At 40.4% G+C, this 25332-nt stretch overlaps 2 protein-coding genes across 4 annotated transcripts; one reads left to right on the top strand and one right to left on the bottom strand.

The window, feature by feature from the left end:
- Positions 1 to 618: 618 nt before the first annotated feature.
- aldh16a1 (aldehyde dehydrogenase 16 family, member A1) lies at positions 619 to 9030 on the bottom strand. The gene is made up of 17 exons (XM_088436168.1): positions 8278 to 9030; positions 7206 to 7302; positions 6869 to 6995; positions 6608 to 6765; positions 6271 to 6348; positions 5966 to 6150; positions 5719 to 5877; positions 5492 to 5650; positions 5180 to 5333; positions 5020 to 5095; positions 4703 to 4808; positions 4441 to 4565; positions 3886 to 4056; positions 2623 to 2827; positions 2329 to 2514; positions 2107 to 2232; positions 619 to 2017 (listed from the first exon to the last, which is right to left on the bottom strand). Exons 1-17 carry the CDS (start codon positions 8365 to 8367, stop codon positions 1844 to 1846), a joined length of 2376 nt encoding a protein of 791 aa, XP_088292294.1. The 5' UTR covers positions 8368 to 9030; the 3' UTR covers positions 619 to 1843.
- Positions 8911 to 24508, top strand: LOC148410972 (histone acetyltransferase KAT7-like). 3 transcript variants are annotated; one of them, XM_088436171.1, is made up of 16 exons: positions 8911 to 9111; positions 10297 to 10353; positions 10460 to 10604; positions 11175 to 11348; positions 11856 to 12137; positions 12222 to 12304; positions 12784 to 12870; positions 14377 to 14475; positions 14557 to 14646; positions 15985 to 16176; positions 16526 to 16615; positions 16908 to 17048; positions 17448 to 17541; positions 17828 to 17974; positions 19949 to 20055; positions 20654 to 24508. In XM_088436171.1, exons 2-16 carry the CDS (start codon positions 10327 to 10329, stop codon positions 20750 to 20752), a joined length of 1857 nt encoding a protein of 618 aa, XP_088292297.1. In that variant the 5' UTR covers positions 8911 to 9111; positions 10297 to 10326; the 3' UTR covers positions 20753 to 24508. The 3 variants fall into 3 exon arrangements, with proteins under 3 accessions (XP_088292297.1, XP_088292295.1, XP_088292296.1); XM_088436169.1 differs by having other exon boundaries at positions 14557 to 14667; XM_088436170.1 differs by lacking the exon at positions 10297 to 10353 and having other exon boundaries at positions 14557 to 14667.
- The last annotated feature ends 824 nt before the right edge of the window (positions 24509 to 25332 follow it).

The raw sequence follows: 25332 nt of genomic DNA, 5'->3' as shown, positions 1-25332 counted from the left end.
TTGCCGATTCAATACATTAATACTTAATAGAAGCAAAATATCCAGTCCAAACCCCGCACATATGCTGAGTCACGATTACTCAGCAATCTAGAACACACCTCAGCATCTCCGGTTGTATGCTTAACTTGTGTTTTGTTGTTTTAGCGTGAGAAAGCAACAGTAGTGACTCATTCCTTGATAATGTCTTGTTTAAACCTGCCAGATTTTGCTGTGTCATTATGACGACCCTGTATTCTGCAATTACAAGATGTCCTTCCTTTTTTTTTTTTTTTTTTTTACCACTGAGTGGGAGGGATCTTGTGACCAAGACGCATCTGACGGGAAATGGACCTCGAAAAGAGATGAGACAGGGAAAAAAAGATTGCACAAGATATATGGAAAGTTTATCAGTCATAGCCACACTGCATATTTTAAAATGTTTTGTTTTTTCCCCATTTTTTACCCGATCAATACATAGTACCGTATTCCCCTTTGCAAGGTTTTACAGACAGCTATTAGATTATTTGTTTTACTTCTCATGACATGACCTAATAATTCTCTCAGTCACAAAGCAAAGGCAGTTTGACAATGTTTAATTATCTAACATGCATATTTTGCAGACAAGGAGACAAAAAAATGTTCAAACACGATTTTTATTTGTACCTTTTAAACGGATAAAACTCTGGTTCACTTAAAAAAACAGGAATGTTGATTTGAAGCAAACACTTCAGTATTGTGTTTACAAAACAAAATAAGTGCATGTTTATGGTAAAGCATGATTCTTACATTACAGTGAGGCATTTGAACCAAAATGTCCTCTTCGATAGGACTTTTAAGGACAAGAGTTTGCACGGTGATAGCTAGCATGCCAACGCCAGCCAAATCCTTCATTAACCCTGCCAACAAATGTGATTGCGTGTGAGTACACGCTGCTCTCTTCACTGTTGTAAAATATACCTTTGGCCATCATATGATTCTAGACTTCAACCTTCGTTTAACAACATATTGAACAGATGATTAAAGGGAGTGATTTCACCTTTCTGAAAGCAACATTTTACACGGCTGGGAAACAAGAACGATGAATTAAAACAAATCATTTAGTTGAGTACCGTATTTTCCGCACTATAATCCGGTTTGTCTTATACAGTGCATAAAACGCACGTTTTGAATATTCTTCCATTTTTACTAATGCATTTCGGGTATAAATGTATTTTTCACAATTGAAATTATAATAACACCGTTTGAAATGTTGATATGCTATATATGCTCCAATTTGGAAGCAATTTATATGGGGAAAAGGCGCAAAACTTGCGAGTTCTTTTTAAAGAAAGCGCCATTTTATCAAAGAAATCCAGAAACTGTATTTATATCAACAAAACAAAATATTTTAAGGCTTTCGGTTGCAATTTGATTAAAATATTTGAATTTAATACTTAATTGAATCACAATTATGTTTTTTTTTTTAACTCGTTTGGTCTCAGCATTGATCTAAAATCTTTTTTTAATGTAATTTAATTTTTAGTGTAATTAAGAAGTACTTTTTTCGCCCCATTCTTCAGATAGTACTTTCCACAAATCATCTTCTTGATTTCTGATTGTCTATTAATCAAGTTTGACTGAATGATCTGATTTTGTTGACATTCCCTTTAGCGCAGCTCCATCTAGTGGATGCATAACGGTGTGCCTTATAGTGCAGGAAATACGGTACTATTGTTAGTCATTGATAAATTGTGTACTTTTACAGGCTTTCCTACCGCGGTTAGTTCACTTTTAAAAGTTTATTATCCTTTAACCTGCCTGGTACAGTAAACCCCTACTGCCAAACTGTCATTTTGTCACCTTGCACTCTCCCTATTATTTTTTTTCATGCCGTCGGAATCCACACACTCTTCCACTGCACGGCATTTCTCCACCACTGCTCCATAATGGAGACCTGCGTCCAATCTCCGTGGCAACGCTTCCCGTCCCTGTCCGTCTGGCGGAACAGGCGCAGAGTTTTGAGCGGGCTGGTGCAGGTGTACTGGAGGTATTGGAAGCCCTGCAACAAGAGATCATGTGAGCTGTGTGAGTTCACATCAGAAAGGACTTTTTAAACTTATGAAACTTCTGTTTGAAGGTTGCGCTCACCTCACAGTTGCCCCAATACCAGATGGCCTTGATAACGCTGTGATTGGCCAAGGCCTTTGTCAACTGGTCTCGCCTTCCCGTGATGATGTTCACCAAGCCCGCCGGCAGATCTGAAGACGAGAGCACCTAGAGGACCGTAAAAACTCCAAACGTGAAAGATCGGCGCCATTTTGTCTTTTTAGTGCTCGTTTTCACTACGTACGGATCGGTTGTTCCCCCTACCTGAATAAAGGCCAGTGCCGGCAGCGTACACTCCTGACCGGGAACCAGGATGATGGCGTTGCCGGTGGCGAGGGCCGCTCCGAGAAGCGTTACCAAGGAGAGGAGGGGATGCTCTTCGGGGAGGACCGCGCCCACCACGCCCAACGCTTCGGGGATGGAGAACCCCGTGCCGGACTGCGGTACAGGCTGAACCACGGCAACCGCGGCGGATTTTACAGCAAGTTTAAAACCGCTTGATCAGCACGTCTACATATTTGGAAAGGTCTGAATTTGTTCGAAATTCAAAAGCTTCACCAGAGGTCCGCCGTGAATCTTGTCACAGTAGGCTGCCCAGTCACTGAGCCTGACAATACTGAGCTCCACCTCCTTTTCCGCCGCTTCCATAGGTAGACCAGTTTGGGTACTGATTGATGATGCTATGTCCTGTCTTTTTAGCTCAAGACCCTTGGACATAGATAGAATGGACTGGGCACGCGCAGATGGACTCTTTTTCATCCAGCTGAAGGTCACAATGGTAAATATGCGGTAAATTCACAAAACGAGTATGACAAGTATAAAACAACATATAAAAGTATAAAAAAGTATTAAAAAAAAAATCAACCCAAAGTGTCCTCTTTTGGATTATCAAAACGAAAAGACTTAATAATTAATAGAAAAAAAATTCCACAAAAAATAATTAATATAGAGTGTCACCCCTGTTCTAAAAAAAAAAAAAAAAACTATATATAAAAATTGGGATTACAGTAGGGATCTGTTCATAAAAATAAATCATTAACTAAATTATGACTAAATATTTGTCCCCCCCAAAAATAATCAACATAAAGTGTCAGACCTGTTCTCAAAAAGAAGTAATTATATGTAAATATTTTTCCACAGAAAAATATTCAACATAAAGTGTCCTGTTTTGGGAAATGGAATAACCTACCAACCATAAAATTAGTTTCATGAACTTATATTTTCCTGAAACAATTATATCAATAATTATTTTCAAAGGATTTTTGAATATTTGTTTTATTTAAAATCTCAAGTACGCCCCAAAGTTCCTTCAAGTTCCCCCTGGGGTACTAGTCCCCCCCATTTGAGAACTACAGGACTAGAAGTTACTAGAAGGTGTTTGGTAGTCTGCCATGAGATTTTTTTTCTCATAATAGGTGTGGCCTATCCTCAATAAAGGTTGGAAAACATCGATGATATAGCAGTGTTTTGTTTTAATAGTCAGAAAAGAAACCGTGATTCCAGAATATACAAGCTGTCACTGCAGTGTTTTTAAATTAATCCCTATGAGTCGTCATGTCAGTTAGATATGAACTCATCATCAACTCAGGGTTACGCAATAACTGGCTGAACTCTATGCGGGTTTAGCCTTTGTGTCCCGATAAATTTTTGGTACTACGCAGGGTGAGTTGTTCTCAGCAGACCAAAGTTGTGAAAATTTGGGAAATAAAAAAAAAAAAAATACATCAATGAATGACTAAATGAGCGAAATGGTTCATGATAGCTAGCTAGATAGCTATATTTGTAAATTATTGATTGTTCGAGCACATGCTAGTAACTCACCCTGGCTGAACTTTGATGGCTGCCTCCACAGCGTTGCGGACATCTTTTTGGCCTCCATCAGGACAGTAGCCTAACGTTTTGGCGCCCCCTTTGGGATGCATCGCTACGCTGGCACCAGACACCGATTTGCATGCCTTGCCAGCAACAAATTGTGCATAGAACGGAATGGCACTGAGGAGAGATAGGAAATAGATATACGATGTGCAAAATCACATCACATTATGTTAATGCCTTTTTATTAATAACCATATTCAAAAGGGGAAGTCAAGTAAAAAAAAACAAATACAAAAAAAACTTTTATTACCCGAGCCCTGAGCTGAACTGTTATGTCATTTTCAGTTGACCGAAAGTGGCAAAATTAATCAAAATTTTGTATTTAGACGGGCTGGGGAAAATAGAAGATGTTATTTGTAAAGAAAAGTTTTGACTTGACTCCCCCTTTAACTGAAAAGTTTTGACTTGACTTCCCCTTTTCCCACTGCCAAAGCGGATGTTTGACGTCTATGTTCGTCACTGGCAGTGAATAAGCGAATAAACAAGAGCGAGAAAGCCCACCCAGCATTCTCATCCGGAATGATTACTGGGGGTGCGTCACTTCCAAACTTGGCGTAGTCCAGAGCAACAGGAGAAGTACGAGGAAGAACAGAGGAAGAGGAAGGCCGCAGAAACTGATACAGACCCTGAAATATCAGAGAAAAACAGAATCCACGTTAATGCTCCAAATATATTACTGATACTGCACATCCGCAGAGGGTGCACAATATTTCGCTTAAGTGTTCATTTAAGTGTAACAAAAAGTCAAACTAATTAAGCTCACCTCCTGCCCTCCATCGGTGCAGGTGCCGCTGTCTTTGTGACCAGAAACAGGCAGACACGGATCAGAAAAAGGGCACGAGTTCACCCACACTGACCCGACACACAGACTGAGCAGAGAGAAAGCGAGAGAAAGAAAGAATAATATCGAAAATGACTTCAGAGCTCAGGAACAACCGATCACAGCTCAGCTTGTGAACTTCAGTCACATGACCAAACTCGGAAAACGGGCAACATCATATGCTTGCAAAAGATCATTTTTAAATATGTTAATGCACAAAACCAAACCATCTAAAGTGTGGCTGTGTAAATGAGACATACCTCTTTGATGTCTCCAAAGCCAGAGTGAGGTCTTCAGTCCAGATACATGCTGCTAGTCCGTGCGGACTGTGGTTCCCTGAGTGCAACACATAGGAGAAATGTACTAAAAAAAAAAACAACAACAAAACTTTAACCCTTAGAGGTCATTTTATATCTTTACCCAGCGTCACTGCTTCTGTGTTACTTCTGAAGGTCATAAGAGGCAGCAGTGGCCCAGGAGAGGGCATGACCACACACGGTGACGAGGGGGCTGCTCCACATAGCACCGTAGGAGGATACTGTCCATCAGTGGGGACGGCGCAGGACTGCAGCAACTGAGAGACGGAAAAAAAAAAAAAAAAATATATATATATATATATATATATATATATATATATATATATATATATATATATATATATATATATATATATATATATATATATATATAATAATGGTAGCTATAGGGCTGAATGAATATTTTCTAACTAACCGTTGCCCCCTTGTTTTCCGCTTCCCGCACTGCAGTGTCCACGAGTGCTTTGACCCCATCGCTGGAAAGCGGCACGCATTTCAAGCCTGCCATGCGCAGCCTTAGACGAGCCATCACGCTGTCCAGCACGCTCTCTTGCACGTACAACAACCAGTATACCTGTAGAAAGGAAGCCACGAGCGTGTTAAACCAGTCAAAAATTCAAAGAAAAAACACAGTGGACTTACTTCTTTCTTCTTATTGAAGGCGATGTCTAACACTTCATCCACTGCACTGTTGAGGTCAGCCGACTCAAAAATGATGATGGGGCATGTAGCGCCGATATTTGGGGATACAGAGACGGGAACACTCATCCCTGCTGTAGATTTGCACAGCTTCACAGCATCCTAAAGCAGTTTGAAAAAAAAAAAGTCACTTACTGTAGATTCTTTAGGTATCCTTACGTCTGGTTAGATCCCTCATTGCTATGCGCACCTGCTTGTTACCGCTATAGGTGACATAGCTGATGCTGGAGTTCCGCGCCACATCGGCAGCCAGTGAAAGAGGACCCGTTAAAACATTGAGAACCCCAGCAGGAAGGCCCGCGGCCATAAAGAGCTGAGCCAATAAAAGTACTGGGGGGCCAGTACTTCCACCGGGGACAATGATGACAGAGTTGCCTGAAGAGGGAGGCACATTTAAAAGCAACAACAACAGTTGAATGTGATGCTATGGCGTATAAATAACATAAATCATGAAGAACCTTTGTGTTTGTCATGAAATTGTAGTTGTTTGTTTACCCATGGCAAGTGCTGGTAAAACTTTGAGCATCAGGGAGTAGAGTGTGCAGTCATCAGAGACCGCTACTAAAACCACACCTAAAAAAACAGCAAGTAACAAGTTACTTTTGCACCAAATTTATGCCCATAACTTTGCAACAAATACCGAGTTTTCCCGAGTACGAGAAACAAACACATATATGTGGGAAAAAAATGGTCTGTTTTGAGTTATGCGCCTATAAGTCGACCCCGAAAAAAACTCAACTTGTACACGGAGAAATACATAAGAACAGCAGCCCCACTTTGATGGAGAATAATAAGCTTATTGTTTGTCAACGGAATGGCCCAGCTCACATACCCAGCGGCGTCCAGTTGCCAATGAGAGTGTCTCTAAGCTGAGCCCAGCCACTGTAGTACTCCAACAACCTGACAAGTGTGGAGGAGGAGCAGGGGCCTCGACACAGGTCGCACAGCTCGGCAACAGTCCGGCCATGCTGCCTAAGTACGCTCGCCATCCTGAGGAGAAGGTGACATAGAGCCAATGGTGCACGCACAAACACTAGCGGAATCATTTATATTCTTTAACCCTGTTCAGAATCCCTTGGTGTATTCAGAGTACCTGAGCAGCACCTTGGACCTCTGGTAGCAGGAAAGGCCACTCCAAGCCTCAAAGCCCTTCATAGCGGCCGATGCACATTGAGGAATATCGTCCTCCTTAGCAAACATCGTTACGCACACGGGCCCACCTAACAGAACAAATCTGAATTTTAGTTGGAAAATCAGCTTCCTCTACACGCACAAATTAGTCATGGTGACAAATATTGACATCAAAGGGCGCACTATCGGAACTATCAATATTTGAATAAAGAAACCAGCATATCGCAGGATTTGATCTGATTGAAAAGTTCCAAGCTGCGGCGAGCCGTCGATTTTTCTAGCGCAAAAACGGATCTCACCTGGCGATTGCCTGAATTGTGCCCGTCTGCCTTCAGGATAGACAAACTTGCCATCAATAAACAGACCCAAAGAGCGGGAATGATTATCCAGCCATGCCTGTAAGGGCAAACATAAATCATACAGCGGATGAATGTCATAAGTGAACGGACCCCATTTCAAATGCCACATGTTAACATAATAAATAACATAAGACGGGCGGCTAACACGTCCGCCTCATAGTTCAGAGTCCCGAGTTTGATTCCAGCCCGATGCGGACAAATTGTCCTAAGATATGATTGGGTGCGTGAATGGTTGTTCGTTCCTATGTGCTCTACGATTGGCTGGCAACGATTTTCAGACAGCTATGGTTGGATAGAAAAATGGATGGACTGATAGAAAAAAATAAAACAAAGATTTATCATTCCTACTCTTTTTAGATCACTGCAACTTAAGGGGTTAGCTAAAAGACATGGTCTGACTTCACATAAATTTGAATGGTTAAATTTAAAACACGGTGTCATTGAACTTGAAAGAGTTGCAAACTTGTCCAATCACAATCATCTTAGTTGTTTATCACTACTTCCCTTTTATAGCAGACTTCAACGTTTCTTTTGCAAGCTTGCAATATGTGACAAATTGCTTGCTTTGTCTGAGTTGAAAGTAATCGAAGACCACCGGTCAAATGTTTGACTTTTCTCTTTGTCACGTTTGAGGCTCCATAGGTTTCAACTCGGATTAATCGAGGCATTCAGAGATACAATAAATTACCGAGCGAGGACAAAGTGCAAAAACCAGCCATTTGCTCAAGTGTAGGATTTTATACTGGCGTTCCAATGCAGTTTGAAAAAAGAGTCTCCATCACCTTGCTTCTCCATGAAAATTCATTAGGTTATTTTATAGTTCAGTCACATGTTTGTCTTGTGAGTTAAGAGTTAATGAACTTTACATGGGTCCAAGAGTCTAACGTTGGTTTGACCTGGAGTGTGAGCGGCAAATGCAGTGAGATACATAAAACATGCAACGTAGAATTGAACAAAAGTTGCAAAACAGAATCTTGTTTAATTTGATCTTGTACTGAAAATAATTCTTTACCTCTGCAGCGGCAGTGCTGGAAGTTGCAACTGGTCCGCGCTCCATACTTTGAAAAATATCGTATACAGATTTTGTGGTGGTACCGGCCATAATAGCCAGAGCTTAATATGCAGAAAAGCACCACAATAGCAGCCAACTCGCTTCTGGGAGGGTTTAAATGTCCAGCCTTTTTTTTTTTTTAAACAAAGGTTGCCCCAGCAGAAGAGGGGAAAAGGCCAACACGTCGGAATGAACTTGCTCCTCGTCAAACTCACCGACTCACAACTTGATGTGAGAAGGTTCCCTCCCGATTACTTCCGGCTTCGACCACATTCGTTTGTGAAGTGTATTTTCAGCCCTACTTCCGGGTGTTAAGGTACATCATTTGGTTGTAATAATGTTGAAACGCCGTTTTATTTAACAACTAATATCAGTTTGGTTATTTTAAAATAAGCACACCGCATTACAAATTGAAAGCAAATAGAACGTTCCACCGCTGATCGGAACCAGCAAGTGAAAGAATTGTAACCGATAAAAGAATTGCAGTCCCATGATACATAGTGCCGAATTGTACTTGGGAGCGATATTGTACGGGTTTTCGCTACCCACGGCAATAATAAAATCATCTTATCTTGTTTCCAGACGGTAAGATTTTGTAAACGTACCGAGCGTGCGCCTTGAGAGAAAAAGCAGAAATAATGATACGCGGTTTTCAGCTGACTTGGCTTGTAGTGAAATCGGGATGTTGGTTGCTCTTAAATATTGCTGGGATCTGACCTAAAAGTCTCCCGGCGTACTGATTATCAAGCCAACACACAACGACGCCACAATTCTGTGAAAATGCCCCGGAGAAAGGTAAGGCAGAGCATTACTGTGGTGCAAAACAGCCTTTAAAACCGAGCGCAAGCTGGCTCCCATAACGTCATCGATTACGTTGTTCAATTTAGGATGTAAACTAGCTGTAACCAGCCGATTCAAACAACACCCACACAGCTAAGCAGCTGTTAATGGGCTTCGGGTACACTTTCAGATGTGATTATTGGTTAATTCATAGCGTCGTCGAATTTGTTCACCTCTTTGCAGATGTTAATTTCCTGGTTGCTAAAATGCGTTGTTTTGTTTATTGTAAAATGTCTGTTTGGCTTTCGATCGATAATCGCGATTCGCGCAAAGTGCGTTGATGCTAACCTCTGCAGCCGCGAATACGACAACTTCGCATTTGGGCTGAAGGAGCAGACTGTGTTTTTTTGCTGGTTTGAGGATCGTGCGACGCGTCCGTACCAAAACAACGCAGTGATTGGTCAGAATCCCAAATAATATTGTGCTCATTGGTCCAGCCTTTTAGAGATCCGCCTCTTTACTCCTGTCATTGGATATATGCAAATGAGTTGCTGGTTTCCTGTTAAAAGTGAGCTCAAAAGGGCTTTGATATTGAGTGACGTTTCCTGGGTAATTTTTACAAACGTGATTACTAGCAATCATTTGTTTATCATGCTTTCAATCAAAACTTGTCTTAACAAAATCGAACAAATCGACCATTCTAAGGTCCTCACAAGTCTACCGACACCCATTTAAAATATTCTATTATTTATTTTTTCTAGCGTACGTATTGCTCCGTTTTGATTGACGACGTCTTAGAGATATTTATGTAAGTTAATATTTTTGATATAGTTGAAGTTAGCAACGATTAGATGAACACGTTGGAATACATTTTAATGATTATATTTACAACAGTAATGATAATAATAAAAAAATAAATTATTCAGTTACACATTTTTAATACAAATTAAGGGAGCCTTGTGGCAGAATGTTAGTGTCCGGCCCCACCCCCACCCCGAGTTTGCATATGAGCGACACTTCATCCTCCATTACAGCGTCACCCGATGTCAGTTTCGACAGCTCTTATTTTCGACACGTTATACTTTTTGAACATAATGATAAATGTTATAAACATCACTCCTTACACCCGGCTCGAGTTTAATGTTTGCTTTTGGTGACTAGTTTATTGTGATTATTTATTGACAAATTTATCGCGTGGAGATGTGGATGATATGACGCTCCTCCCCCAGGATGGGCTCTTTGTTGGATTATCCACTGGTAATAAAATAATGATCATAATAAACCGTGGTGCAGTCTGTGGTTAGTGATTTTTTTTTTTCGCTTTGAGCAAGGATATTTATTTCTGTTGTTGGGTTTTGTGCAGAGGACTACATGCAGCAGCTCGGACGGGACAGAGGACTCTGATTTCTCCGCGGACCTGGAGCCGGCGGAAGCAGTGGGAAACCCGCAACGACGTAATAGAACGCGCCTGACTCGCACGTCCCTACGTCTCAGCCGAAGCACGAGAGGTCTTTATGTTTTCTTTGCTTCACAGTATTTGTTATTAAGTTTGGATAATTATCTCTTATACACGCAATGAGAAAAGTATTTTTTTTAGATGTCTTACGTAAGAGCTCATATGCATAAGTGCATGGTTCTGCAGTATGTGCCCCCCCCAGTTGCACCGATGAAAAATTGTGCCCTCCCGTTATACAAGTTGCCCATCCCTTCAGAGCAGTGACTTAAAACATACCATCAGTGTCTAATTTATTAAACGATACAACCTCTCAAATTTAATTTGTATTGGTCCACAAGAATAAAATCAACATTAAGTGTCCTCTTTTGAAAATTGAAGTATCAGAACTGTTCTCAAAAATAATTATTAATCATTCAGAATCTCATTTCCAGAGTTGTAAGCACAATGCTAATTATTGTCATGCTTTGCAATATTGTTGAAAAACAACACTGCTTCTTGCTGACGTCTTGTTGATCATTGAGCAATAATATCTTTGAAAAGACGATGTTTGATACGGTTCTTGTATTGGATCGTACAAGACAAGATGAGAGGGCGTGTTCAAAACAAAACCTTTCGCTTCCAGAAACCACCGGCACAGCACGAAGCATTTCTCCTGCACCAGTGGAGGCAGCTGCCTCTGCGTTGTCTTCAAGACGCAGGAGCACGCGTAGCCAGCAGAGGGAGACAAACACCACGGCCAAAAAATACCCACTACGACAGGGGAGGTTATCTGGCTCTGATACGGAGGTTAACAATGGTTAGTGTAAAAATAAAAATGTCTGTCCTTTATTTTTTAACATAAATAGACATGTGAAGCACTACATATTTTACACTAGAATTTTTTTTACTTCTAGCTTGCCTTTATCTTCCAAAGTAACAGCTATATTAATGGTGACTCCAATGTGAGTGGAGAAGAAGGAAAGGACCACATCGTGTTCTTTCATCTGCTCCTCAGATCTCAGAGCTCTCTGCCCCTTTTTGCGCACTTACTTCAGTCTTGACTATAGGATTCCGCTGCTAGATCTCAGAGGGCGCTGCTAAGTACATCCTTGTGGAGGGTGTCGGTGATTTGTTAGCTTGGTTGCCTCGAGCTTTGAGACCTTGGAATAAAGAAAAAATAGACAAACAAAAAATATGAATGCGAATTGAATTCCTCTGCTAAAGTTTCTTGTCATTGCAAAAACACGGGCTCACAATGCCAGCTCAGGCCTTAGTCCTGATCCCCTTCAATAACAATTTTTCTTCGCCTGCATTGGTTCTGTAGGCGTAAAGCAGGCAGCAGACCACGACGAGACCCCTCCCCGCACGCCGACGGGCAACGCCCCCTCTTCAGAGTCAGATCTCGAGACCTCTAGCCCCGGGAACGACCTGGTCTCCTCCAGCAACGATGTAGTTGTTTCTCAAGAGGAGGATGAGAGATTGGCAAAAGAGCTTTCGCTCAAAGAGGCCGCCGCTCACGACCTTTCCCACAGGCCCAAACGACGGCGTTTTCACGAAAGCTACAACTTCAACATGAAGTGTCCCACGCCTGGATGCAATTCGCTGGGTAATGCCTTGTTTGTTTGAACGTGATCACGTACAAATGTTGTGCTCTAGCGTGGCCATGCTAAGGTCCTCTGATATTCTGTAGGTCACCTGACGGGGCGACACGAGCGGCACTTCTCCATATCAGGGTGTCCTCTATACCACAACCTCTCAGTCGATGAATGCAAGGTATTAACATGGCAGCTGGCTTGCATCATTTGGTTTGTGTGTTCTTTTTATTGAATGTGATGAGTTAAGGGGGGAGGAAGGACGGATGAGAAGGATGAAGGAATGAAGTAAGGGAGGAAAGGGATGCAGAGGAAGGGGAGGAGGCAAGAAGAAGGTCGGGAAGAAAGTAAAGGAATGGGGAGAAAAATGGAGAAAAAAGAAAGTACGTAAGAGCGGAGAGCTCGTTTGAACGATGACGGAAGAAGACCCGATCATGAAAAGTTCCGCTCCTTCTGCGCATATAGTCCAGATGTTATTACTCAAACAAAGCAGGCACTGGGGAACGTGTCAACGGCGGAAGAAAAACTGAGAAGACCCAACAGGTTCACATTGAATTTGTCAGGTTTCAAAGCCTTTCGGAACACAGGCGGGCGCCTGCAAGTTTTTTGTGCCGCGGGCCGCCTGTCAGTTGCTGTCATCACAAAGTGTTATTTTCCCAGGGCAAGGTGTCAACTCGCGAAAAAGCGGCCGAGGAAAGGACGCTGTCTCACCGCCACGACGAGAATCGACATTCCACGAGAAACCAGGTAAGGTGTCGTTTCAGCGGTATTATGTGTAAAAGTTAACCGCTGAGTCATCTTCCTTTCTCTCTCCTGCCTTGAAATGAGATGTGAAATGAGCGAGCATTAAATAATCATAAAGTCATATTTAATAAAGGCCGCAGATCGTATGCTGGATTACGGTTATTGTCTTCTCCGCTGGACATTACTGTTTACCCACAAGCTGGCGCCCATACTCGACCAGCAGAAGCCTCATAAAAGCTGTTGAACTTTTTCAGCGTTCTTCTTTCCTGGGGCAGGAGCAGACATGAACTGTTGTCCTGTCGTTGACGTTGCGTTGAGCAGTGATAAACTGATGGACTGGGCTACTCCCTTCATTTTGTGGTCCAATATAGATGAAAAGTGTGTCTTATCTTGGATGAAAGCTACATTACGAAAATAAATAATAATAGTTGTTTTCCCCTCAAGGCACTTACTCAGTCAACTTTTAGCAGCTAATACAAATCAAAACGTTTACTTTGGGCTTATTTTGGACGCCTTATCCAAAGCCTATAGTCTCAAACTTGAGTTTTGATTTAACAATGTTATTGTTAAATTGTGGTTTTATGTTATATTCTATGTGATATTATTATGTTACAAATTAAGGACATTCCTTTGATTTTCTAAGAGCCCCAGGGAAGAAAAACTAGGGAGCTGAAATTTCCAGCATTCTGTTTTCAGCATTTCAGTATTCTGACGTTTCTATGTGATTGCAGGTGGACATGCAAGATTTTGTGTGCAAAAATAATAACTGTCCAAATTTTGGACCATATAAAACCATTGTAATTACAATTTTTGAGATGCATTTCAAAAGAATTTATTACATTGATTTTCCTGCAACATTCTGTCGAGCGGCGGTCAAACTACTTTTGCAAACAGAAAATTCTTTGTTGACTCGTGTTTCACCTCAAGACAGTAGGTGGCGGTAGAGACCAGTAAATGGCTGTGTCGTAAAGTGTCCCCGTCACGTCACAGACTACAAAGACCGACCATACCATTTTTCAAGTTTTTGTGGGCGTTAATAAAGTAAACCTACATATGTAAGGATAGAACTGATACCGCTGAACAATTTGAGCGGTTGAAGGAAAAACATTCATAAATAACTTTAATTACTACGCCTTATACATTTTTGACAAAATTAGGGGAAAATGCAACGCGTATAGTTTGCGAAATGTGCGCAAGGGTTAACGTAACTTTCATTTGCCCTGCGGAGCTTCGCTTTTTGGAGTGGATGTGTCATCTCTGAGGCCACATGGAACGCACTTAAAAAACCGCAGAAGTTCAGAATATCTAAGTCACTGACACATTTTCAACACTTGATTTGGGTAGACATTACAAAACAAACTCTTGTTTTTCTAAAGGCCAAGCCGGCTGCGACGGTAGAACGCAATCTGTGGTTCATGCCTGTCCTCATAGCTGCCCATGTGTGATCAGACCATCTAGGACATGTTATTACCAGGTGTGAGCTGGTCCTAACAGTTAGCGATGTGTCAGACCCCAACAGAACGCCAGATGCGATATAAGGAGAAGGTGACTGAGCTGAGGAAGAAGAGGAACACCGGCCTTAATAAAGAGGAGAAGGACAAGTGCATGGTTTGTCAATGAGAGATTTGTCTTCGTCCATTTTGAACAACCGTGCGCATTTTTGATCTTCACGCCTGCCCTGGCTTCTAGGGTCATCGTCAGAGTCACGGGATGAGTCGGGAGCCCCTGCTGGAGAACATCACCAGTGACTATGACCTGGACCTGTTCAGGAAAGCGCAGGCACGTGCCTCGGAGGACCTTGTAAGAGAGAAAACTCATCATCCTCCTCTTTCGTTCCTCTCGTTATGTTTTTTTGCCTCCCGCTCCTCGACCGCCCCTTCCTGCCTCCTCCTTCTCTCTTCCACCCTCCTCTACAACCTCAGGAGGAGTCTGAATTATACTTGGTAGATGGAAGAAACCCTTTCAGTTATTCTCTGTCCCCTGTTTCTCCCGCTGTCCTGTTCCATGGAGACCCATTCCGAAGTCACGTTATTTTGTTTTGATCCTTAAACGACTCCCCATATCCGAGGCAAACGCATTAAATATGAATGTTTCAATTGGGGCCTTAGTGGACACCTTCCGGTGTTGTGTCGTTATAATAACAGCTTTAATTAGCGTTTTATTCATGTTGCGTAATCGAATCCACAGCATAGAACCTTTCAGTTCAATATTTAATCTTGTTAGAATTCGCTACATATATTGCTGCACACCTTGGATCTTGGATGCCTCTTTATCATTTTGTAATTTCTCGTGCATTTTTCTATGACTAATGATTTATTACAGGGATGCCAAGACAAAAGTATACTTACATTTTTAGGATTTAAATTGTTTGGTGATGATTCCGCTTTATACTCTTTAATTGGCAATCTTGGTAAGAACTGAGAGACTAGATCACATGGTTGCCAGCTTTCTTGATTAAGCTGATAGCCATGCCCTCTTCTTGACCCTCTGATGTGAACAGTTCCAGTTTGATACACTTCCGAAATAAGAAATTTGCTGTAATTACGTTTATTTTTTTTTATAACTGGCAGAATCTTCATATCTCCAAAACCATCGCTTTTCAAGGGACCTCCCAAACGTCCAGTTTGTTCAACTGTTTGTATCGTAGCAAAAAGAAAAAAAAGTTAGCAAGGGATTTTCAACCCAGGCTTCGCTCTCCCCGGTCTCTTGGTCCAGCTTCCAGGACCAGCCGAGAGACATAGTCTCTCCATAATGTTATTTATAGTCAATGCAGCAAGTGGGGAGGGGGGGGGGTTCTCTTGTGGATTTTTGCAAAAAATAATCAATAAGCACAGCTCTAGTCCTAGCTTGTCTCATCGAGACTGCACAATTCCAGCACCCAGCGTCTTAAAAGACATTCGGAATTTTAAAACTGCGCTCATCAACTCGTTTTTCATCGTATTACTGGGTGTTCTTTTATGCCTGAACTTCTTAGCTACCCAGACGAATAGAGCTCTTTTTCCTTGTTTCTTTTCTTATTCCTCTTTTGTCACGGCAACCTATTTCCCCGTTCCCTCCTCTTTTCATTTCCTTTCACAACCCATCTTCATCGTCACCCTCTTACCCTGGTCATTACAGGAGAAGCTTCGCCTGGCTGGCCAGGTGTCGGAGGGGAGCAACATGATTAAAATCATTGTGTTCGGACGCTACGAGCTAGACACGTGGTACCACTCACCGTACCCAGAGGAATATGCCCGCCTTGGAAGGCTGTACATGTGTGAATTCTGCCTTAAGTATATGAAGAGCCAGACCATCCTGCGCAGACATATGGTAAGACTTTTTATCCGGCTTTGGAGCGGACTTGATTTCGTAGCTCACGCAAATATGGATAAATACTTGTGCCCGCTATCAATCAGATGCTTGAAAGGTAAACAGAATCATGGAGCTGCTCACGCTGACATAATATGATACCTACAATACAAATCTGATGAGATGATCTATCCATCCATTTTTTTTTTTGCCTACTTTATTATTTGTTCACTTATGGAACGAAGTCTGCTCGGGGAAGTGAACAGAATAAGAATCCCGTCGTGTAGCGTTAATATGCATATGACAATAAAACTGGAATCTTGAATCCGAAAACAGACTTGAGCGTGTTTTTCTGTCCTTTTCACGTTAGGCCAAATGCGTCTGGAAGCATCCCCCAGGTGATGAAATCTATCGGAAAGGCAACATTTCAGTTTTTGAGGTCGATGGCAAGAAGAACAAGGTACGAAAGCTTACTTCAGCTCCTCAGTTCAACATGTTTAAAAAAAGGAATAGTTCTGGCAGGCATATCACATTCAAGATTAAAAAATGATCAATAATTATGAATTTTTAGCTTAAAAATGTAATTTGGCATCAACCAAATTGTTTGTAGTTTATGTAATAGTTCGATACTAAAACACGACGACAAAAATCTTATCAATGACTTCTTGATTTCATTGGGAAAATATTTGTAAAATATTTGTAAATATTTGTAAAATATTTGTAATAACTCTTTTTTTTTTTTTTCCCGGCAGATTTTCTGTCAGAACCTGTGTCTGCTCGCCAAACTTTTTCTTGACCACAAAACCCTGTATTATGATGTTGAACCTTTCCTCTTCTACGTCATGACTGAAGTTGACAACACAGGGTGTCATCTTGTGGGATATTTCTCCAAGGTAAATTCTTCATCATATTTGGTTCATGTTCATATAGAAAACAAGGGTTTATTCTAGGATTTCACTGCAGTTATTAGGGATGGAACAGGAAAAATGAGGATGATATTTCATGTGTTTGTCCCTGCGCTCCACGAGGTTTTTTTTCTCCTTTTTTTTTCTCGCTCGTTGGGCAACGAGTGCAAGTATAACACACTTCCACGCTTCAAAATAAACCTTACCGTATCAAATAATGTATGCACGCAAACACCTTGGTTCGCTTTTATTTTGAAGTTCTTCCCAGTCGCATGTCACAATGAGTAGAAATAAAGAAATCAATATCTCTCTTGTTAAAATCCAGTTCACGTCTCATGTGTAGCCACCTTTAACATATATTTTTTTTATCCTGTTGTCATTGTATAGGAAAAAAACTCTTTCCTGAACTACAATGTATCCTGCATCCTCACCATGCCGCAGTACATGAGGCAAGGCTACGGCAAGATGCTTATAGACTTCAGTGAGTATCAACTCATTTTGCGCACGCATGTGTGTCCCTCTAGGTTTCCAAAAACCATAACAGTAAATTTTAGTTTGTAACTGGGCTCTAATTTGGAAGACTGGCACAGATGAGCTCGATCTAAAAACCGAGTTTATCCTAGCACGTATTGTTGGCCATCCTTCACACACCGATAATTCGGTCACAGAAAGTAGACCGCACTCCTAAACGTCTAAACTAGTCTAACATAAAGTAATGTAAAAAATGAACACCGAAATAGAGCCCGTTCTTTGATATTTCCTTTCAGGTTACTTGTTGTCGAAGGTGGAGGAGAAAGTGGGCTCACCGGAGCGGCCGCTATCTGACCTGGGCCTTATCAGCTATCGCAGTTACTGGAAAGAAGTCTTGCTGCGTTACCTGAATAACTTTCAGGGAAAAGAGATCTCCATTAAAGGTTAGAACTGGATTGCGTCTCCAAAAAAAAAAAAAAAAAACATTCTGTAACGCTGACGATACGAGTAGCGAATATGTACATTTCAAGTCTAACTGTGGTGCTCAGAAGGAAAATGCACATATATGGATAGATAGAAAGATAAGATAAGATAGAGACATACTTGCCAGGAGGGGGTTGGGGCTGGCGGAGACATGACACGGCCTTGTTGACAGCCAACTCTTCCTTCCATTGTCTCCTATTCAATGCAGACCATTTTCTTCCTCACATCGCGAGCAAGCCGAGTCAATGTCACAATGTTCCGGAGTCGATAGCGATGGATTGAGGCGTCCTTTTGTCAGTCGAGATCTTGAGCCCGCTCTGTCTAACATTGGCTGTAAAGCAGACGACATCCCTGGACTCGTTGCCGGTCAATCACAAAGAACAGGGCGATTTAAAAAGCCATTCTCATTGGTTCATACCTATGAGCAATTTAGAGTCTTAAATCAACGTACCATGCATGTTTTTTTTTTTAATGTAATGTAGGGTTATTAAATGCGAAATTGCAAACACTGGAATAAAATGCTAACTGTACACACGAATCTTTGAACAATGAGGCAGTCATGCAAAGGTTAATGCTTTTAACAATGCTGTTAACAATAGCCAAATGGCTTATTTTCCGATCTTTTTTTTAGAAATGTGTTTGGTAAATTTGAGAGAAATGTTGGAAAATATCCACGTCATTTCATTTCTTTGAAAGTTATTTGGAATCAATGTGCTGGAACGATTCACACACTCAGCTTCTATTCTCTACCATGTCTGATAAAATTCAAGGATTCTTTTTCTCTTTCTATTTTAGATTGCTCAGGGTTTGTATTTGGACGTACACGGCAGCTAATGTATGCCCGATATGCGAATCTGAATATTTTTCTTTGTCTTCGGTGTTCGATGTAATTAAAAAGCAAGGACGTATTTTTACGTCTTTTCAGAAGTGGCCTTAATCTCATGACAGCATCACTTGCGGCGTTTGAAGGTTTTATAGTTTCACCGTTATCACACATTGTCGAGTGATTTTTTTTTCTTCATGACATCTTGGATCTACAGAATTTGTTGATGCGTCTTTAGCTAAGGCAACGCATTCCCATTTTCTGGAACGTGCGCTCAGTGTAGTCATAGACTTCAGTATTAGGCCCCCTACAGATGGGCTCTGGGCCCCGTCCGTGGGGAGTGTTGGCGTGGAGCACCGTAGCTTAGGGCAAAAATGGCCTTTTGAATTTTCCACTCCCGATTTCCGTCTTAAATTTGCACTGGTTAGATGGATGGGACTTTTTGTTATCAAGACTTGCTGCCTTAGTCAAATGCATGGCACGCTCTCTGCTTTCAACCTCGCTGTTGAAAGGTTATGTGTTCTGGAACCATCATTTTTTTTCCCCCAAACCAATTTCACGCATATAAGCAAGTGCAATGTCATCCGGCATCTTCTGTAATAAAGTGGCACACAACAATCCAGCATATGTCTCAGAAACTATACTCCGTGATTTCAAGCCTCAAATTTGAACTGCACACATATTTACACACTAATAATCTTTGGTTTTTTTTTTATAATCAAATGATTTCATCTCCATCTCAATGGAAAGTTCATGATTGCCTCCTGTTATTTTCAGTCCTCCCATTACCCAATTAAAATTGACTGGAGGTAGGTGAGCTGTTCAGACTTTGATCACTATTATTGTGGATAGCTGTCGAAAATCCATCCGCCATTGCAATACCAGCGCTATTTATTTATTTATTTATTTATATTTTCTATACATTTCAGGTAATTCCACTAAAGGCGGCTTGTTGTACTGGTTACGGGTAATGTTGTCTAGCTAGTCCACAGTTTTCCTTGTTTATTATGCAGCTCTTCAATTTCCCTCTCTGTGTCCAATTTCTTAAGTAATACTTATTTGTTATTATTTATTGATTTGTTTTTTTAAATCACCATTTCTTTATGGATAGAAATCAGCCAGGAGACTGCGGTGAACCCAGTGGACATTGTCAGCACACTGCAGTCCCTCCAGATGCTCAAGTATTGGAAGGGGAAACACCTGGTTTTAAAGCGACAGGTAGGATTGATCTCCGCCTGATGGTTGCTATTCGTTTCAATACAAAACGTTTCAGTGCAAAACCTTTGCATAAAACAGCCGTTTTGCTGACATTAATACGAAAATGCTAACGAGCTGAACGCATACATAGCAGCGCTATATAATATGCTGAAGATAGGCGCTAACATTAGCTAGCATGTTATCCATAGTCACACGTTGTGACTGCCCTCAATTGAAGCCACGTCGTCCTTCCTCACTACAAAATGTTATATCAACAACGGCCAGAGGTGGCGCCAAAAAAGCCAAACAAAGCACAAAAGGAAAAAGACGTGAAGTCAGCCATGAGTGTAAAGGCTGTGCTTTTTCTGTTATAAATCCCTTTCATAGTACAGAGCTTTAGTCATTTTTTAAAATCCTACTTTTGTACGTTCCTTTTTTTTTCTCTGCTTCCGAATGCCGTTAGATGTTGTGTTTTTAAAAGCTTTTAGGCCTTTTCTCATGCGACAAGCGCAAGCACATGGAGGTACCCGGTTTATGATGTGCTAATTCTTGTTGCAGCGTTTGCAGCAAACAAATACAACAAATAAACCTCAAGCTTAACCGAATCCCCCTGTTTTAGGATTTAATTGATGACTGGAAAGCCAAGGAGCGCAAACGTGGTAGCGGAAAGACCATCGACCCCACAGCCTTGAAGTGGACGCCGCCTAAAGGGACGTAGAGGAGCATCTTTTCACACTCCCACTCATAAAGCAGTCACATCCTCTTCTGCACACTGGCAAGCACACACACACACACACACACACACACACACACACACAAAGATATTCATACTCACACTGTTGCTTCCAGCAGCTTCTTACAAAGTCTGATATTGTTCGAGCTCATGCACACACTCCAATTATAACAAACAAAGTATTTGTTGGGTCTCCAGCTTATACTTATTATTATTTCATATTAAAGGGGCTGTAACATGATATTTAAGTACTTTGCACAGTGTAATATGCGCATATAAAAGACGTTTTTTTGCACATTGGCGATTTAATTTCTTATTAGATATGAGTTTTATGGGACAAATCTCTCTAAACAAGAAGTAAAACTTTATTTTGCCGTGTAGCTGGAGCGCCCCCTAGCAGCTCAAGCGGCGAGCCACGCAACGTGCATCCATCCATCATCATTAAGATTATTCCAACAGCATGAATAATAGGGTCAAAAACAGGCGTTTTACTGATATTAAAATGCAAAGTGGTGTCGATATACCGCTCTTACTAGCAAGCGTTCCTTCTATCAATTCAGTCCCCGCGGGAACCCAGTATTCATAACAATACTGTAGTTCAAACCGCGGGTGAATTATTTACCACTGACGCTAATTGTCCGACTGCGTGCTTCCAAACATAATTTGGCCACATCAGCATTTCTACAGTAAAAAATTGTAGATAATAAATGAAGTGTTGCTGTTTTACTTGGCTGACCCGGTGCAAAATCTCTCCTCCTTCCGGAACGTGGTTAAAAGCTCCAAAAAGTTGAGTTTTCATGTTACGGCCCCTTTAATAGTCTCCGGTGTTCGCTCTTGAATGATTGTCAGCCTGAACAAGAACATATGCGTAAATGCAGTAGGCAGTAATGTAGGGCGTATGAAGACTCACTGTCACATGTGTTCCCTGACTTCTTTGGCACTGTTGATGAGTTCTTTTCTGAAACACTAGAACTGTATAAAATATCATATAGTGGATTATTCTGATTTATTTACGCAGAACTGGGCATTTTACAAACTTGCTTTGTCCTTGAAAATGTGTTTGTAGCCTCTTTCTGAACATGTTCAACTATGTTCATATAATGAATGACATGGCGAGATTTTTTTTTTAAGTGGAAAAGAGTGCTTCAATTACACTTTTGTCAAGACAGCACAATGCAGGTAGAAATCAATAACATTCTTAATAATAGCAAGCCCGACCTGAAATCAGTCTGACTGAGCTCCGACTGGGAAAATACTTGAAAATAATTGAGAGAAAATTACGCAATTCATGGGTGTTGTTTGAAAAGTCTCACGTGAAAACTGACTGAGATTGTAGATGCGGGAGCTATGAAAATGAATGCCATCTTTTTGTTCAGGAAGCGTGGAGCAAATTAATGCATGCCGGGTATTCAAAGCAAATCTATAAGCTATAGCTGCCATTGGCCTTATTTGGACTTTTGTGTGTCTTTAATTTAAGAAGGAATCGGCCTTTTTGTCAACACCAGATTTTGATTTTTCCCTCTCAAAGTTCTCAATATTTAATAATATCCTTAGGTTTCACCACTGTATAGATGTTGAAATATTCCACGTGAAGACTGTTATTGTGTAAATATTTCTCGTGTTAAGTATTGTTTTTACGTGATTTCTTGAAAGAAAATGTGTTATTTATGTTTTAACAATGCAAAGTGTAAAATAACGTAGTGACGGGATTCTTCCATATGAATAGAAATATTTATGTAAAAATACATTTAGATTGAGATTTTCTTGAAAGCTACTGTAGGCAAAGGTCATTTACGTATGTCATCATTTTCAGAGGTGGGCACTTCTTCAGCACTGACGGACTGTCCGACCGACACCCGTTTTCGCGACGGACCGACGAAGTACAAACTGCAATTACGCTACAGTTAATGTGACAATAGTCACTTTACTGCGCCACGCGAATAAACTAGGTTGGTTCAGTACACTACTTGATATTCATCGCTATAATACAGCTGACTTTACTGGTGATTTCTTTGTAGTTGCTCCTTTTCTGAGTCCTGGTTTCATGAACCAAAACGCATACTGTGCATAATCTCGCCGATCAAAAGTTAGAAGTAATGTTTGGAATTGTTTGCTGATGAGGCTGGGATGCAAGATGCAAGATAGAAGTTTTTTTAATTCCCTAATTACGTGTTTGTTTGTTTTTTTTAGCAGTACTTTATTTTACTTGTAGTGTATGTGATGGACACATTTGAATGGAAATAGTCTTTTACAATTGTTTACCAGGCCGTTATAAGTGAGAACTGACATCCAGCGTTTGTATATGGTGTAAAGCATCTGACGGACCGACGATTTCAATTTTCAGCGTGAAAGAAAATGTCGGACCAGCAGAAAAATGTAAGTTGCCCACCTCTGATCATTTTATCTCTTATCCTGCAAAACTGGATTTACACTTCAAGTCCAAGTGCCGTATTCCAGAAGAAAGCCTTAACTATTTTTGCCCAAATTTTATTGTTCATTTTGAGTAAAGCGCTCACATTAACAGGGTATACTGTATTATATCTGTGTGTATATGCTGCTGGTATAGATCTGATACATAATGGATTTTTATCTACGTTTGGAAGAGGCCTGATTTCGATATAAGGATATGCGAATACATGTTTTTTTTTTCTATTTCCACTGCCATGACGCATGTCTTTTGTGCCACTTGCCAACAAAAAAAAGGAACCTCACAGTTTAAATCCAGCCTGAAGAGTATACAGCTGATGCAAAGGTGGGATTAACACTGAAACACAGAACTGTTATTTTCTAAGTTTGTTCATTATTTTTTTTTAATTGTCTTCATTGAACAGACATTGCACAGATTTGCTTTATTTTAGATGAACAGAGAGCATATGTTGGTACAATTTCGAATGAGATTTTAAGAGTTTGAATAACACAATTTAGCAAGTGATCTTATTTTAGCCTAGCCTATTTTCGACTAGCAAAACTTGTTCAAGATTCGAGCGTCTTTGCAAAAGCTCCCTGCAAATGAAACGTTTAGGTAAATATTCCATCAAAAATGAAGTAAAATGTTGTAATAGTTACAAATCCAATGTAAGATTTTTATTTTGTTGATGCTCTGATTTGTTTCCAGTGCTAATGCTAAGCTGTTTACGTTTAGGGGTACTTTAATTGTCTTAACCTTCCGTGTTGCATCTGAATTGCTTTTTTATGTATTTTGCTTTTTTGTGTACGTTAAAAACTATGTACCAATAGGTATGTTTTTTGTCACTTATGTGGTGTTTTTTTTTTTCTACATACATCCTGTCTCTTAACTAGTGTTGCCAAGGCTGAAGTGTGTTTTTCTTTTTTGTTTTTTCTTTGATTTGTATCTTCAATTTGACAAACCCAATCCATTAAATACTGGTAGTGTTTCTGTTGTTGGTTATTTTTTGTTTTTGTTTTTTTAACAAGTTGCCTGTTGTTTTCTGTACATTTCAATTAGCAACAACGACATGTCATTATCAATTAGCCAATGGCAGCTATGGTCCGTTAGCCTCAAATACTTTTGCTTTGGGCATTAACAGATCTTGAGTGTACTTTTCCGTACAGCACCAGCGATATAATCCCAAATGTCAGAGCACCTTGCTCCATATTTACTTATAGTGACACAACGCAGCAGCAGTGAAGCATAGCTTAGCATCGAACATGTAGCTCTGTTGTGCTTTTGTGTTTACTTCCACTGTTTGCTTCCTCTTCAATAAACACCGAATGAAGTTTCTTTGTTGTGACGTTTTTGTTACAGACTACCATGGCAACAGTGTGCATACCAGACATTTAATGCAAATATATTTTTGAAAGTGGCCATCTATTGAAAGTTATTGCGCTTAGTGGGAGCATTCTTTTCTTATCTTTTAGGCTTAAAATAATTATTGCGCTGCCCCTTTAAGGAAGCAAATGTGCTGCCCCTTTAAGGGAGCAGGTGAGCCGTTAGCACTGTTAGATTTATGGGTATAACAAGCTAGCAGTGGCAGAAGCTTCAAGTTCTTTTTTTGTTTGTTTGTTTTTTTTTCCCTCAAACTGTCACCCTCGGCTCATACTCTGTAAGTATGTGTTTAATTTACGTTTGTTTGTTTCGATTTTGAATGATCTTCGGCTTAAGACCAAGACCATTGTTTTCTAATTTCGGAAATGATAGCAAAAACGAAATCTTATAATGAGAACAAACTTACTCTTTGATTATTTTAAAAACCTGTCGACAAATATTTATTTATAACTATTTATTTTTTTAAAAAAAGGTCTGTAACTTTACACTGATCATCATTTTTGGGGACGAATTTTGGTTAAATATGAAATCTTTATATATATATATATATATATATATATAATGGGTCTTTTCTATGATCAAAAGAGACCACTTTTTATTGATTTTTTTCTTTCTTTTTTTGTGGACCAATACAAATGAAGTTTGCAAAGCTCTAAAGCCTAAAATGTTTTGCCTTGCTTAAGGGGTACTTTTCTGGAAAAAAAAAAAAAAAATCACAGGAAAAAAGGTTGAGAATCACTGTTTTAAAACATTGACAAAATTAAATAAACAATACTGC

The sequence above is a fragment of the Hippichthys cyanospilos genome, chromosome 16, assembly GCF_059441005.1.
Source record: "Hippichthys cyanospilos isolate Australia breed blue-spotted pipefish chromosome 16, RoL_Hcya_1.0, whole genome shotgun sequence".
Classification (NCBI taxonomy): domain Eukaryota; kingdom Metazoa; phylum Chordata; class Actinopteri; order Syngnathiformes; family Syngnathidae; genus Hippichthys; species Hippichthys cyanospilos.
This window is presented reverse-complemented; position numbering and strand designations above follow the sequence as displayed.